The sequence below is a fragment of the Salvia hispanica genome, chromosome 1 (genome assembly GCF_029641045.1).
Source record: "Salvia hispanica isolate PSC_SH4W2 chromosome 1, Shi_PSC_v1, whole genome shotgun sequence".
Lineage (NCBI taxonomy): Eukaryota > Viridiplantae > Streptophyta > Magnoliopsida > Lamiales > Lamiaceae > Salvia > Salvia hispanica.
This window is the reverse complement of record NC_142692.1, coordinates 63,881,296-63,898,275: the sequence shown is the minus strand read 5'-3', so window position 1 is coordinate 63,898,275 and position 16,980 is coordinate 63,881,296. Positions and strand designations below refer to the sequence as shown.

General features: G+C 35.4%; 2 protein-coding genes across 2 annotated transcripts; both read left to right on the top strand.

Moving 5' to 3' along the window:
• The first annotated feature begins 6,976 nt into the window (after nucleotides 1-6,976).
• Nucleotides 6,977-8,585, top strand: LOC125185632 (putative F-box/LRR-repeat protein 23). The gene is made up of 2 exons (XM_048082192.2): nucleotides 6,977-7,386; nucleotides 7,910-8,585. The coding sequence occupies exons 1-2, from the start codon at nucleotides 7,070-7,072 to the stop codon at nucleotides 8,310-8,312; spliced, it is 720 nt and encodes a 239-aa protein (XP_047938149.2). The 5' UTR covers nucleotides 6,977-7,069; the 3' UTR covers nucleotides 8,313-8,585.
• Nucleotides 8,586-11,167: 2,582 nt separating this feature from the next.
• Nucleotides 11,168-12,916, top strand: LOC125220225 (putative F-box/LRR-repeat protein 23). The gene is made up of 3 exons (XM_048122389.1): nucleotides 11,168-11,575; nucleotides 12,287-12,581; nucleotides 12,861-12,916. The coding sequence occupies exons 1-3, from the start codon at nucleotides 11,168-11,170 to the stop codon at nucleotides 12,914-12,916; spliced, it is 759 nt and encodes a 252-aa protein (XP_047978346.1).
• The last annotated feature ends 4,064 nt before the right edge of the window (nucleotides 12,917-16,980 follow it).

Sequence of the window (16,980 nt, the reverse complement as noted above, 5' to 3'; positions counted from 1 at the left end):
ATCTAGAATATGGATATACGATATTAAGTGAACACCTTCATCGATGAATACATATACAAATTTTGTAAAATGACTTGAAAGTTGAAACCGATTAATAATGACATTTCGTGTTTTTGATTATGAAGATTGGGATGATTCTAGATCCATTATTAATCAAGCGTTATAGTAACTAATTTATGAAATTTGACATTTGTGCTAGTAATTAAAATCAGGAATCAGAGAGGTCGTGAGAAGCTTGACAGTATCTTTATAGCAATTAAATATAGGAATATGAAGGGTCATAAGTTGAACGAGGAGCCATTTATATCATCACCCACCAGCAGGGAAACAAAATCCGAATCCAGCGCTCCGATGATCCAAACCAGACCTCCAGTTGCGACGGCGGCATCTCCACCATCGCCACCATGGATCGAACTGCCCGATGATTTGACGACGAATATCCTGAAAAGGTTGGATGATGAAGAGATCGTCGAATGTGCACAGAATGTTTGTAGCACATGGTGGAGAATCTGCAAGAATCCCTCCATGTGGCGCGTCATTGATATGGATTTTCGACGCTATGAGCTCCTTAAATATGCTAACTTTCACTTTAACCGTGAAGTTGAAAAATTTAAGAACATTTGCCGTTGCGCAATGGATCGTAGCCAGGGACAATTTGTCGACCTAAAGATTGCTGCTTATAGAGTGGATGTGTTGCTAAACTATATAGCCGATCGGTATGATTCTTTCATTCTCCCCCCTCCCCCCCTTTTTAATTTTTGCTATCGTGACTTACCAAAAGGTAATTCTGCTTTAGTTGATTTTAGATGTCTGATTAATGGAATTGCTTATGACAGATCAAGCCAGCTTTGACGTCTTGATGTCGGAGAGTATAATTATCCAGCTAGTCGTGATTTGATTCTAGCAATAATAAAATTTCCGCAATTGGAAGAGTTGCACATTATTAAGATGCCTCCGCTCAATGTCGTAGATTTTGAAAGCATTGGCATATCTTGCCCCGCGTTAAAATCATTCACATGACAATCTTTGGTATGACTATATAGAATTTTCTGAGCATGCTGTAGCGATTGGAAAAACGATGCCTAATTTGCGCAGTCTCCAACATTCCAATCAGCGGATGGGAAATCATGCGCTCGAAGCAGTTTTCAATGGCTGCCCCCACCTCGAATCACTTGAGCTTGATCTATGCCCTGGTCTTGATCTTCAAGGGTCTCTTGGCAAAAGATGTTCTAATCAAATAAAAGATCTCAAGTTCAATCCTTATGATTGGGATGATGACACTGACTCCTCAGATTTGGAGCATAAAATTAAGATCTTGGCAGCCTTGAAGTTGAAATCTCTCTTCTTAAGGAAGAGAGAAAAGTTTTCTAGAGAGAGAAATAAAACTAAATTAAACTAAACTAAACTAAAGAAAGTGATAAAGTGACTGGTGGTTCCTGAAATGTTAAAGTCTTTTTAATACATATATCCAATAAATAATATTTCCCTTCTTTTTTACTCTCCAAGGGAAGAAAATGGACATATGTAGCAAGTGGGATATATCCTTGATAAATGTGTGGAAGTGGCTTTAGTCATTTTCCCATCAGGTTCAAACTGGCCAGTCCAACGGCTTGGGCGGTTTGGGTCTTCTTTGCCTTCTTTCTCCACTTTCTTCCATTTCTTGTCATTTTTCTCTCTTTCTTGCATGTTTTTCTTTTCATGCCTTCATTAAGCAGCCTTCAAACCTAATGCTCCATTCCCTGCCAAATAGCATCTTTTTCATGCAAATATTCAATATATAATGCAAATAGTGATCAATTCCGAGTGACGAAAACTAGCCTATCAAACCTCCTCACACTTGGATCATACTTGTCCCAAGTATGTGGTTGGACTCTTCACTCAATTGCTAGTTTAAGTCACTCCCCTCTACTTTCTACACACACACTAATTAAAACAACACACAACACACAACACAAACCTGTACAAGACACAAACACAAAAGTAGACTCAAACAAAAACACACCAAACTACACACAAGGGTCAAGCTTGTCAAACACAAACTATACTCAACCTCCTCGAAATTCAAGCAAGAATGCAGCCCAACTAATTTTTCTCCTCAAAATATGGTTCATGTTGTCAGTTTTGTCAAGATCGTTAAGCACTACACATAAGTTCAAGTTTCACTCAAGTCACCTCTCAAAGTGTAAAGGGTTTCACTCAAAGCTCACCACAATCACTCGAAAAGATATCACTTAGTCAAAAATAGCTCGAAAGGGGCTTTGAGAGGGTTGTAATGTGGCTTTCGGACCTTTTGAATTGCATTGGATGGATCCTAGGGGTCCTAAGCTCGATGTAGAGAGTGAAACTATGCATTTGAAATGTGTACACACTCACAAAAATCAAAATCAAAACATGACGAACTTATGAACTTCAAATATGGCTTTGTCACACGTCAACTTCCTTCTTGTTTTTTTTTTCTTCTTCTTCTTCCTCTTCCTTTTTTTTTTTGCTAAAAACAAAACATTTAATCATACCTATTTTATTCCTTTTTTTTTACTTTACTATTTCTTCTTTCTCTTACTTTATTTCCCCCCTCTACTTTATTTAACTCTATCTCATATTTTACTTTCTTCATTTTAACTCATTTATCTTGAGATAGAAGGAGTACATAATTCATAGTGAATTAATTAAATATAGTATTTAACTTAGTTTAACGTGAATAATAAATTAATAGTACTACCAGTAGTAGTACAATTTTGTTGATGTTTGTATAGAATAAAATATAAAAGAATATTTAGTTTGTAGTACTAGTAAATTGTTCAAAATATGAGGGCCGAATATTATTGAATGGAAAAAAAATTAAAAGAACGGAAAAGGATTTGAGTGTATCTATGGAAATGAAAGTAAAGAGATTATTGCAGCTTAGAAATTAAATAGAGTGTGGCGTCGTCATTTGACTGCACTGACGTTTCAAAAAAAGGAAAAGGGGCTGTCATTTCATTTTTCTATAAATAATTTATAGAAAAATCTAGCAACCACTTATTTTCTTAGAGCACTCCCAATGGTGCCGGCTAAAAGTCGGTGTTTTTTCGCCGTCTATCGCCGATAATTCGGTGATTTTTCCTCCCGTTTTATCGCCAATCGGTGAAAAATCGCTGGATTATCGCCGAATTATCGCCGACCACTATGGGCGATAATTCGGCGATAAATATATTTTTTGTTTTTTTTTTTTTTTTAATTTCCCCCTATAAATACACACCTTCTCTTCATTCTCTCCCCATCCTCATCCCTTTTCTCTCTTCATTCTCTCCTCATCCCCATCCCTTTTCTCTCTTCATTTATTTTCTCTCTCTCCATCTATATTTAATGAATTTTGAATCGTCTTCTCATTCTCGGTCCGACGAGGAGATATCTCATTCTTCTTCCATTCCTGTACTATTTTTTTTTATTAATTTTCGTCGTTGTAATGTTTACCCGTGTTTAATACAACGAACTTTATTACTATTATTTGTTTTGTCTTATAAATTAAATTAGCTAGCTTTATTATATACAAAAATAAAACAATTAAATTAGTGATGATGTAAAAATGAAATGTTGAGTTAGGGAGAAATAAGGGAGAAACCATTGGAGTAGTTGGCTAAAAGTTAGCTAAAAATTGGGGATAAATTATGGTGCTGATGTGGCGCTAATGTAACAGGAGTTAGGGAGAAATAAGGGAGGTTTTAGGGAAACTGTTGGGAATGCTCTTAATCATCCAAAACTTCATATAATACTAAAATTAGACTAAAGGCTAATTTTGGTCTTTAACATATTGCGATTTTATGATTTTGATTCAAAATATTACTTTTTGAATTATCCAGTCTCTTACAAATAAAAGCGGATCACATTTGATCCGAATTTGATAGAACTGTTAAAATTTAACAATCAATAGATTTTAATTACATTGTGACCAGATTTTAATTACATTATGACCAGATTAAGAGTTAATATTAGAATTTTATTTTATTTTTTTAAATGAAGATTTTATTCGAATTATTTTTTTAAAAGAACATCTTGTCTTTCATTTTTAAAATGCGCCGCCCCACCCTAGACCTAAATTTTCAATTGTCTTTCAGCAAACATCTTGAAGAACTCCGTTTCCAGCAAATCCCCGCCGTTCACCATCTTCCTCTGGTTTAAATTGCCGAATAAAGAGCTTGGGTTATGTTTGACGAAATGACTCATAGAGACCGACCTCAATTTCGTGAACTCCACGAAGAAGAAAATCCGGCGCCGCTGCTCCTCTGAATAATCAATTTTCTCGATTTCAAAGATAGGATCGTTGAAGCCGCTGAAAATCTCTCTGCAAACAAACGATTCGAACACTAAGCCTTTGTGATCCTTTCTTTTGAATTTAACACCGCCGTGAATCGTGTTGGAAGCGGCGTCGATATTCCAGCTGGCGGATTCCATTTCGCGGATCAACTGTTTGGTAAAATGCCTCACAGATCTCAAAGCGTATTTAAGCACAACGACGAAACCATTAATGCTTAAACTATGGAACGACACCGAGAACTGACAAATTTCCGGCAGCCTAATCAATCGTCTTCTCCAATAACCTATTATTCCAGTTAATCACTTTCGAACTTTCCCTAAGCCAAGAAATCTGCGACGATTTGAGATCAATTTCCTGCTGCATTTTCCTCATTCTTTTTTAAAAAAATTAAAATTCTAATATTAACTCTTAATCCAGTCAAAATATAATTAAAATTCGTTGACTGTTAAATTTTAACAATTTCGTCAAATTCAGACCAAATGTGAACCGTTTTTAATTGTGAGGGACTGAATAATTCAAAAGATAATGTTTTTGATCAAAATCATAAAATCGTAATATGTTATGGACCAAAATGGGACTTTAGTCCTAAAATTAAATAATCACAATCATATTCTCGCATCACTTATTTTCTTAATTTTTCTATATTACTCCAACGCTAACAAAATCTTCAAAATGAACAGAGGAGCCACCCAATTCATTTTTCAATAACTCATTTATTTGATTTGGCAACATGAATAAGAAAGGTCGAGGGCAGGTGAACCGAGGAGTCTTCTATTTCAATTTTCAATACATTCAAATTATCACACCTAATCAATATATATACGCGAACACGAGCAAATATGGTAAGGGCATACTCCAATTCCTATCTATTCAACATGTTGATCAGCACCTCATCTCCATTTCCGTCTCCACTATCTCTGCCATGTACCGAACTGCCCCACGATTTGACTGCCAATATCTTGCTAAGGTTGCACACCGAAGAGACAGTGATGAGCGTGCAGCACATGGTGGAGATTCTGCAAGAATAATCCCTCCATTTGTTGCACAACCCCCCATTTTCGCAACATTTGCAGCTGTCATGAAGACGTTTGCATTAGTGACTGCGAACTTGATACATGTATTGTCATTTGCGGTTGCATACTCGACAAGTTCAGGAACATTTGCCGCTTTGCAATGGACTGTAGCCAGGGACAATTGGTCGAGCTAAAGCCTGCTGGTATAAATGTGGATGAATTTCTAAGCTATGTAGTCCACCCCCAGCGGTATAATTCTTTTATTCGCTAAGTAAACTTAAAATCTTTGTGATTTTTCTGTCACTGTTTCTTTTCCAATATTCTACTCTTTTGTCAGATCAAGTCAGCTTTGATGTCTCACGATTGTAGAGTATTTACCAAATTATGTATCAGGACAGGAAGTACTCCTTTGACTGATCTAATAGTAAAACTTCCACAATTGGAAGAGTTGCACCTTTTCATGAAGCCATGGGTGGTTGATCCTAAAAATTTTGAAACCATTGGCATTGCTTGCCCAAACTTGAATCATTTACACATTACAACTGTTTCTACCATTATTTTAATTTTGTACAATACTCTACAGCCATAGAAAAAACCATGCATGATCTGCGCCATCTCCGACTTTGTCAAAATTTGACCGGAGACAATCTACCGGAACCAATTCTGGATGGCTGCCTCAAACTCAAATCACTTGATATTCGGCAATGCTCTGTTGGGCAAAAGATGTTCTGATCAAATAAAGGATCTGTGTGACGACTCTGTCAGCAGCGTAACCATGATAGTGAGCATGACAATGTTAGCGAGCATAACTTTGATCTTTATTTGGAGTTAGCTTGTTATCATGAAACCACTTGTAATGTCTTTGACTGGGATTTTTATCATTTTTGTTGACATTATATTGATTCTACTAGTTGGAGCTTTTACTACTTTCTTTCTTTTATTTTTCTCCTTGAATAGTTTTGGGGAAATGAATTTGAAGGTTCGACTTTGATTTTAGTTAAACATTGGGATTCCAATGCAAAAACAATGTTGAGCCCAAGCCGTTTCACATATAAGGAAAAGAAAGCCTAATCACAATAGCAAAATAGTCCTAATTCATTCTAGAACTTGAAACTCATCTTATCTATGCGACTTTGCATGACCCCAAAAGAGCATTTCACAAAAAGAAAATAAAAAGAGCCTTATCATTCTATAAGAAGTAATACCATTCATCAACTCTTCAATTTAGAGCCATAACTAATTAATTTGTGGGCTCAAATAAAAGATCTAACGCTTGATTTTTTGAATTGGCGTAGGGAACCATTTCAACGGCATGATTATTGGGATGGCTCCGATGACTACCTATCACATTTATTAGAGTGATTATTATTAGTATTGTATGAAGATTTTGACGGTTATTGTCATTTCGAGTCCTAATTCATTGTAGGCCATTATTAGTTAACTTGAAACTCATATCTCATCTAGGCTATAGTCCTAATCTCATCTATGACACCAAAAGAGCATTTCACATAAAATAAAATAAAAATAAGCGAGGCCACAATAGGAGAGGTGAAAGCATTCAATCTCTATTAGTATCAATTAATTTAAAACTCATTTGTTCAATTTGAATATTTTAAATTATAGCAGTACTAGAAATTTAAAACATGACATGAATAAGAAGGGTGGTGGGCATTTGAATCGAGGAGCCTCTTATTTCAATTTTCAATAAATTCATATCTTCAAATCCACACCAAAACATTATTTCCATTTTCCAAATTGAACGATGGCCTCTTCATCCTCAGCCGCAATTCCGCCATCGCCGCCATGGACCGAACTGCCCGAGGAATTGACGGCAAATATCCTTCAAAGGCTGCGCACTGAAGAGATACTGAAGAGTGCGCAGAGAGTGTGCACAACATGGTGGAGAGTCTGCAGAAATCCGACCATGTGGCGCGCCATTGATTTGCACTATCGACGTTGCGCATTTGACGAATTTGAGAGCATTTTCCGTTGTGCAGTGGATCGTAGCCAGGGACAATTGGTCGACCTAAAGCTAGCCTGTTTTGAAGGGGATCGGTTGCTAAACTACGCAGTCGAGAGGTATGATTCTCTCTCTTTACAATGCTTGCTGTTTCATTTACCTTTGTGCTACACCAAATTTCAATTTTTAATTTCTCTTATCAATTACTCCATCAAATTTCATTTTCACTTACCTAATGCACATTTTATTTCTACTAACCCAATTGTGTTGATTGTTGAGGGATGATTAGTACTAATATTGATTATGGCTAATAATTAGCTTGTGTTTTGTCTTTAAAAATAAGATTTGAGCAATTGTTCTAACAATTGAACTAGTTTTGGCAACTTAGAACTATATATGTTGATTTCAAACTTGTAAGGTTTGTGTTCTAAAACTCAGTGAAACTTCAAGAATACCAAAATAAAAGGCGTGACTAACAAAGAAATTTTGGTGCTATAATTGAATATTTTCTTATTAATTGCACTTGTGCTGTTGTCACTGGTGTATGTACAAGTTATGGTGAGCTGATTCTTGCTTTTTGAACCTCTATTTTTTGGGGTTCCCAGAATAACTGATATGGTCTATGTTCATCTCTTTTGACAGATCAACTCAGCTTCGATGCCTAACACTTGTGGAATATGGTATCACGGGAATTACTTTGGCTCACGCAATGAAAAAAGTCCCACAATTGGAAGAGCTGCACCTTATGGTGATGCCAATGCTCACTCTCAAAGATTTCGAAAGCATCGGCATCTCTTGCCCCATGTTGAAATCATTTATCTACTACAACTACTCTGGGGTGCATCTAGAATTTACAGAGTATGCTGTAGCAATTGGAAAAACCATGCCTAATCTGCACCATCTCCGACTTTCTGTACATCTATGGAAAATAAGGGACTGGAAGGAATTCTCGATGGTTGCCCCCACCTCGAGTCACTTGATCTTCAAGGATGCGCCGGTCTTGATCTTAAAGGGGCTCTTGGCAAAAGATGTTCTAATCAAATAAAAGATCTGTGGCTCGATTTAGCGGAACCAAGTTTTCAGCTTGACGATTGGGATGATGAGGACTTATATGTTTTCGACAATGCTGAAATCGGTTACGGTGATGTTGAATATGATCCTGATTATTATTAGGATGGTTATTACTATTTCTAGTCTTGAAAATGCTAGGTTGGTGAACGATAATATTGTTTTGTTTTATTGAAATGGTTGTTGGACTTGGCATATTTGAGCTACTCTATCTATTATTTTAGTCCTTTTGTAGTTTTGACGACATTAACTCAGGTTTGTTCCTACGCGGGTAAAACTAAATAACTAAATAACCGACGATGCTCTGGTTTCGACGAACAAGCAAAAGATATTCTGAAAAGAATAGGTGGCTGTATTCTGATTCTATCAGTTTGATGGATTGGCTTAAGGGATGGCATGATAACTACGATACTGAATTTGCAGTTGCTAGTGATTTACTACTATTATAGTAGTAATGCTTTTTGTTGTGATGTTTTTTATTTGGACTTAATTGTATTGTGCGTTATATTCAAATGGATTCACTTAGTTTCTACAATTCCTCTAGGTAAGACTTTCGTGAAAGCATTTACAAATTACAATGATAATAATCTTTATGAAATGATGTATTTGGACATTGTGCATGCTCAAAATGCTTTTATATATGCATTAATTCGTTTGTATTGATATGATAGTTTATTGTTATCAATTTTGTTGATGGTGAACTTTGTAAAACTTCTGGTAAATTAAATTTATTTTCATTTTGATAAGTCCTATCTTATCACTGGAAAACCAAGAGTGAAGATAGGATTGCTAGGATATATATATATAGTCATTCTTAATATGGACATGTTTGTTAATTTTGATGATATTGATTGCGATTATTATTAGTTGCTAAGATTTTGATAGTTATTAGCATTATTTATAGTCTTGTAGATGGCTATATCTGTTAATCCATATCATGTTTTAATCTATGCATATGAAAATGGCCTAAATATACAAACATAGTTAGAAGTCGAGGTTACAAAATTGGCTGCTGTATATTGATGTTGATTGCTGCGTGCTTTTCTCTTATACCTTTTGAAAGAATTTTGGGAGACAAACATAGTTAGAAGTCGTGAGGTTACAAAATTGGCAGCTGTATAATGAAATTTACTGTGCTATGAGTCAATGGAAGTAGTTAGTTTATCTTGTTCTTCTAAGGATGTGCAGTCCTATCTCAAGAAAGGGGGGCATTACTTTTTTTGCTCATTTTCTTATTCAAAGCCCTTGTGTGTGTGTTTTTTTTTTAATCTTTGCTTGGTATAGTTAGATGGTAAATGTGCATTTCACTTTTAGCACTGTCTTCTTCCTTTGTGCTCATTATTTGTCCTCGTTGTTTCTAGTATAAAATTGGTGTAGGTAGAGAAAAGCCTTTAACAATCTCTTCGCTGTTTCTGTAAAAATATCAGCTAGTATGATGCCATTATGCTCATTATCTTGCGCATACGTATTATTCTTCAACCTTTCTGAATTTTGATTTCCAGTACATCATGTGATTGTTTTGTTCCCAGTATTACTGTTCTTTGTACAGAGTTCAGTGTTCCTGGTGTGGTGATTTATAGTTCTTGTGCTTTTATTTATGGTCTCATTCTTTCGTTTTGCTGATTAACTAATGCTCTATGTTCTACTTTTTCCACAAATCATGTCAGCTTCGATGCCTTACAGTTTTAGTGTGTGATGATTATGGGGACTTAAACCCACAAAATTTGATTTTGGGTTTAAAATAACTGCCAAATTTGGAAGAGTTGCACCTTCTGATGAATGCAATGCTCATACCCAATGAGTTTGAAACCATTGGGATTGTTTGCCCAACGTTGAAACCGTTTTCATATCATAACTGTTTGAGCATAGGTGCAGATTTTTCAGGGGATGTGGAGGCAATTGGAAAAACCTTATGGATTGGATAATGGAACGGAAGGATAACTATGATATTGATTCTAAATATATTCGTAGTTATGTATTTGTGATTATATTGAAGGTGAATATTATTAGTTTTGTTATGAAGATTTTGATGGTTATTGTTACTATTTCTAGTGTTGAAGGTTGTAATGAGAATTTGATGGAAGTTTTGTTAGGTGAGTTGAGTAAAGGGAAAATAAAGAGGAAAACGGAAAAGGTAAAGAGATAAAAAGAGAAAAAAGTAAGAGAGGGTAAAGTAGGTGTGGAAAAATGTGTTACTTTTTACTAAAAAGGGAAATAACTCTATTATTATGGAATGTACCAAAATGACAAAATGAATTTATTACTATGGAACGGAAGGAGTACTCTATTTAGTGGTGTTCGGTTTGCAAGATTGTATCCTAAATTAAATATACATTGTGATTGGTTCATATTCAATCACACAATTGGAATGATGCATTATGGGCTGCTCAAGCATTCAATAGAGATTTTGTAATCCATAATCCTAATATAAACGTAAAATCTGCTATCAGTTAAACAGAATAATATGGAAAGAGATTTATTGGATCTACAAATTACCATGTATAAACATTGACAAAATTACCCTTTTCCGTTAATTTGTTAAATTTCGAAATTACAATTGGCATTAAATCTTCAAATCTAAAAGGTTATTAATTTGCCGTAATTGTTACTAGCTAATTGCAGTTATTACTCACTCCATTTTGGGCCATCCCACGTAATTTTACCTATTTCACTTTCACCATTTTTGGTAGTGGACCTCATATTCTACTAACTCATTCCTACTCACATTTTATTATAAAACTAATATTTTAAAAGTAGAACTGAGTCCCACCAACTATTTCAGCTCACTTTCCATACGTAGGAATTCACCTAATTAACCCCTAAATATTGAAGATGAGGAGCAATGGTACGAAATCGGAATCGATGATCCAAACTGAACCTCCAATTTCCACGGTGGATGCCTCTTCATCGTCCTCACAGCTTCCATTATCGCCACCATGGATCGAGCTGCCGGATGATTTGATGGCGAATATCCTGCAAAGGTTGGGTGTTGCAGAGATTTTGTTGAGGGCGCTGTACGTGTGTGCTACATGGTGGAGAGTCTGCCAGAGTCCCGCCATGTGGCGCTTCATTCATTTGGATCGTCACGGTTACCCGGCCAACGAATTTGATTGCATTTTCTATCGGGCAGTGGATCGTAGCCTGGGACAATTGATCGAGCTAAAGCTTTTCGGTTTTCATCTGGATGCCTTGCTATGCTATGCAGCCGAGCGGTATAATTCTCACTATTCTCTTGGTTTGGTTTGCTTTTTTTTTTTTCCTGCATGATAAACTTATTAAGATTAATTTTGTACTATTAGTAAGTGGTGATTAATGAGATTGCTTGTTAGTCAAAATTATCTTTGAGAAATTGTTTAGACTTATTTTGGCATGTTTGAACCATTTAATTTGATTGAACAATAGTGTTTTCAAACATCTGCGAAAAGTTGAGTGAATGCTAACAATGAAATTTTGGTGGTATATGTGATTGTCATTTTCATGCTTTGAAGTAATAGATCGAGTCAGTTTTAGGGGTAACTATGTAGTTTTTCTAAGTAAGAAATATAAAGAAAATTGGGTAGAACAAAATAATGGAATTTAGATCCCACTTTTATATTGTAAAAGAATGTGACTGAAAAGAGGAGTGAAAAATGTGTGACCTACCTACCATTTATAGCACAAGTAGCGGACGGATTGAAATGGATAAACGGGACTCTGGAGAGAGTACCTCTCTATGGAAGATTTTATTATTCATGGTATCTATTGCTATTAACTTGTTGGATGAACATGCTGATTTCTGCTTTCTCTGTGCTCATTCCTATTCTTTCTTTTTATAAGTGTTCTCTTGTTTTTGGTGTTGATATTCTTTTCCCTTTCCCTTTTCCCATAATCAACAGATCAAGTCATCTACGATGCCTTACAATTAATGTGTTTTCTGTTTTAAACACTATGTCGATAAAAAAACTTACCCAGTTGGAAGAGTTGCATCTTGTCATACTACCATGGCTCACTGCCGAAGATTTCGAAAGCATTGGCATCGCTTGCCCCATGTTGAAATCTTTTACATATTACAACGATTGGGTAGGCTATCCAGAATTTACAGAGCATGCTGTAGCCATTGGAAAAAACATGCCTAACCTGCGTCATTTCCGACTTTATTCTCACAATATTGAAAATAAGGGGCTGGAAGCGATTCTCGATGGCTGCCCCAACCTAGAATCACTTCATCTCCGGAAATGCTTCGGTCTTGATCTACAAGGGGTTCTAGGCAAAAGATGTTCTGACCGAATAAAAGATTTTATTTTCAATACTATTGGAAATGATGGCACAATGAATCGTCTTAGCATTCATAGGAATTAGTATAACAATGATCACTTCTCTATCTTCCAATAATTAATACAATTAGTGATTGTAATTAGGATTTTCATGGTTCTTTTCCTTTAATTATGTTAGGTTCTTGAATGAAGAATCTGCTTTGATTTTTCAAATGGTTTAGTAGGCACCAAATTTGTTTTTCCAGCTATTTACCTCTCATTGTTTTTTCCAGATATTGATTATGAACATGAATATGATCATATTGACTCCATTTGGCCGCCATCTTGATTGTGATCTGTGCTTATTATTGGTGAACTATGACGCTACTATGTTTTTTTAAATGCTATATTTGGCAGCATATTCTATTCTATCTGTCTTCATTCTTTGTTTGGATCTACATTGAGTTCCTTGGCTTTTAAATTCACTAATTTTGTCAATCAGTGGCACTAACAGCCTTACACAATGATGTCGGCTGTGTTGAATCCAAAAGATTTTGAAACCATTAATTCGTTGCTAGTAATACTACCTGAAACCCGAAGCTAAGGATATAAAATTTTGACCCGATAAAATTATACTCCCTCCGTCAGCCATTGGGAGTTCGAGAAGACTCTTCTCTCAACATTATTCTCTCAGTTACTTGACCATTTGTCCACTTTACTTATTTATTACTACCTCCGTCTCCCAAAATTTGCTACACTTTGACCCGACACGGGTTTTAAGAAATGTAATGGAAAGTGAGTTGAACAAGTTGGTGGGATGTGGGTCCTACTTTTAAAGTATTAGTTTTATAATAAAATGTGAGTAGGAATGAGTTAGTGGAATATGGGGTCCACTACCAAAAATGGTAAAAGTGAAGTGTATCAAATTTTCAGGGACGGACCGAAATGGTAATATGTATCAAATTTTCAGGGACAGAGGTAGTATCATTTTTATAAAATGAGTGTTCAAAAGTAACGGGACTTCTAATGGCAGACTGAGGGAGTAATTATTAATCAATCTACCGATATGTTTTAGACAATATTGGTTATATTCATATAGAGTAAAATATCAGCACGATAAATCATAAAAATGAATCAATACACTATTGCATGTGTTCGACTTATAATGTGACTATGTATCCATATTTGGTATGTACACACTTAATTAACACAATCTTGAATCTTTCTTCGATATATATGTACACGCTTATCAATACAATCATGCTTAGATATTTAAAGACCCGACTCGCATGAGTTTCTAAGAATTTATTTGATTTGTGAATAAAGTAAAAGAAGAAAGTGAGTGGAATGTGTGACCCGTTTAAAGTATTAGTTTTATACTCCCTCCGTCCCATTAAATATGCAACATTTAGGAATTGGCACGATTTTTACGTAATGTTATTTTGTGAGTTAATGAATAGAGATGAAAAAGTAGAGATAGAAATGAAAGAGTAGAGATAGAGATGTTTCCATTTTAGGAAACGTTTCATTTTTAATGGAACAATCCAAAAAAGAAAACGTTTCATTTTTAATAGGGCAGGGGAGTATTAGATTGTGAGTGTAAAAAGTTGATGGAATTTGGGGTTTGCATACTAAAAGTAAAATAAAGTAATAGTTTTATAAATTGTGGACAAACTAAAATGACAAAAGGGCTCTTTAAATGGTGGATGGAGGGAGTACTTAACTTAAGTTATCAATTAATTAAAAGAATAATACGAATATATCTACTTAAGGATATGATCAGTTGATAATTATCTTAAATTGATACTCCCTCCATCCCCGATTAAGAGTCACACTTTGACCGGACATGAGTTTTAAGAAATGTAAAGAAAAGTTGGTTGAAAAAGTTAGTGGAATGTGGGATCCATTTTTTTATATTGGTTTTATAATAAAATGTGAGTGAATTGAGTTAGTGAAATGTGGGACCTACTTACTATTTATGGTAAAAATGAAGTGTGACTCTTAATTGGAGACGAACCGAAATGGAAAAGTGTGACTCTTAATCGGGGATGGAGGGAGTAAATGATAACTATATAGATGTCAATTGCATTTAATTGACATACAAATTTCTTCGTGTTGACATCCATAGCGTAGGTTGTTGATATAATTATCAGTTATCAATTTAATATGATTGTCAACTTAACATAACTCTTCCTAATCTCAATAAATATACATCAAAATTATATAGAATCTGCTATCATTTAAATAGAATAATATTGAAAGAATGAGAAATTTATGAGATCTACTAATTAAGAATTAACAAAATTACCTTTTTCCATTAATTTATTAAATTTTAAAATTAGGCTTAATTATAGACCACTGTATCTTCAAATCTAATGGTTATTAATTTGTAGTAATAGTTGTTATTACCTAATTGTAGTTATTATTTGATTATATATCCATAACCATGATATACCTAGCTAGGAATTCACCTAACCCCTACATATTCAAGATGTTGAGCAAGAGAAGGAAATCAGAATCGATGATCCAAACTGAACTTCCAATTTCGACGTTGGCTGCCTCTTCAATATCCTCAGCCGCACCTACGCTTCCATTATCGCCGCCATGGATCGATCCTGCTAAGATTGGGTGTTGCAGATATTTTGTTAATGGCGCAGTACGTGTGTGCTACACGTTGGAGAGTGTGCAAGAATCCCGCCATTTGGCGCGTTATTAATCTGGATTGTCAAAATTACGACACGCCCAACAAATTTAACTGCATTTCCAACGGTAGACTAAGTCTAAAGTGTTACTATTGATACATAGGAAATTTGAAGTATTATAAAGAGACAATACGGGTAAAACGGCCCCGTATCATAATGTCACTAATTTTAACAATTTTTGTGAATTTAAATGCCAAGAAACTCAATCGAGATCCAAACAAAGGAATTAGAAGGAGAAGGATTAGAAGGAGAAAGATAGAATAAAATATGCTGCCAAATAAAGCATTTAAAAAAACAAAGTAGTAAGTACTCCCTCCGTTCCCTCATAGTTGAGGCGGAACTTTTCGGCACGGAGTTTAAGAAATGAATATTGAGTGTGTTAAATAAATAGATAAAAAAGTAAGAAAGAGAAAAAGGTAGAGAGAATAAAGTAAAAAGTGAATAAAGTAGAGAGAATAAAGTAAGAGAGAATAAAGTAAGAAAGAGAAATAAGTTAAGAGTAAAGGTCAAAATTGGTCCTGAAGATATGCTCATTTTATCATTTTGGTCCTAAATTTTATCTTTTGGATTTTTTGATCCTGAACATATGGAAATTTGATCATTTTGGTCCTCCGTCAACATTTCCGTTAATATTTAACGGTCAACCATTTTAATCACAATTTTGACCAACTTAAGTAATTTTTAATTATTTAATAACTCTTAATCATAACTTTAATTATTTTATTCATTTTTTTTTATTTTTCATACTTTATGAAGTCTCCGGCGGCTGTGGTGAAGTAAATCCCATTTTGTTCTTGCCACCCATTTGCACCGATTTTTCATACGTTATGAATCATGCACTTCCCCATCTTGTCGAGAATCTCCCTCAGGTCCAGCTGCACCGCGACGCAACCGACCAGCTTCCCGCCGCCGCGGAGGCCGCATCCGGCGGCGCCGCGGCGGTGGATCTCGATCTTCAGGGAGGAGGATCCGCCGCTTTTCTCGGCCAATTTCTCGAGGTCGAGCCTGCTGAGGGAGAAGCAGGTGTTGATTTTGCTGTCGACGGCGTCGGAGTCAGAGGATTGGACGGAGAGGTCGGCGAATTCGTTGGGGAAGGGTTTGAATTTGAGCTTGCAGTAGTAGGAGAGGGGGAGGTGGGGATTTAGGGGGAATCGGAGGGAGAGACTGGAGATGAGGATGCGATGGAAGGCGGATCCATTGTGAGGAGAGAGTGATGGATGGGGAAAGGAGAGAGGGGAAGAAGGTAGATAAATGAAGGAAATGGGAAAAATGAAGAAGGAGAAGGAGACAGGCAGCTCGCCGGCGCCGTCCTCTCTCGCGTTTCTAGGGGAAAATGTTGCAGACTTCCTCTTTTATCTTCTTTTTTAAAACTTTAATTTTTTATTTTAAATGATATATTCTTAAAATAATTAAAATTATGTTTAGGAGTTATTAAATAATTAAAATTGCTTAAGTTGTCAAAATTGTGATTAAAATGGTTGACCGTTAAGTATTAACGGAAATGTTGACGAAGGACCAAAATGATCAAATTTCCATATGTTCAGGACCAAAAAATCCAAAAGATAAAGTTTAGGACCAAAATGATAAAATAGGTATATGTTCAGGACCAATTTTGACCTTTACTCATAAGTTAATATATATGGATATGACTCAACTATGAAGAAACTTCCTAAAATAGAAAAATGACTCAACTATGAAGGAACGGAGGGAG

Bases quoted from the DNA above. Each gene is read 5' to 3' on its own strand.
- LOC125220225 (XM_048122389.1), top strand. From the start codon at position 11,168: ATGAGGAGCAATGGTACGAAATCGGAATCGATGATCCAAACTGAACCT. The intron at 11,576-12,286 runs GTTTGCTTTTTT...AAACTTACCCAG, and splicing joins CTCACTATTCTCTTGGTTTG to TTGGAAGAGTTGCATCTTGT. The intron at 12,582-12,860 runs GCAAAAGATGTT...TGTTTTTTCCAG, and splicing joins TGATCTACAAGGGGTTCTAG to ATATTGATTATGAACATGAA.
- LOC125185632 (XM_048082192.2), top strand. From the start codon at position 7,070: ATGGCCTCTTCATCCTCAGCCGCAATTCCGCCATCGCCGCCATGGACC. The intron at 7,387-7,909 runs GTATGATTCTCT...CTCTTTTGACAG, and splicing joins CTAAACTACGCAGTCGAGAG to ATCAACTCAGCTTCGATGCC.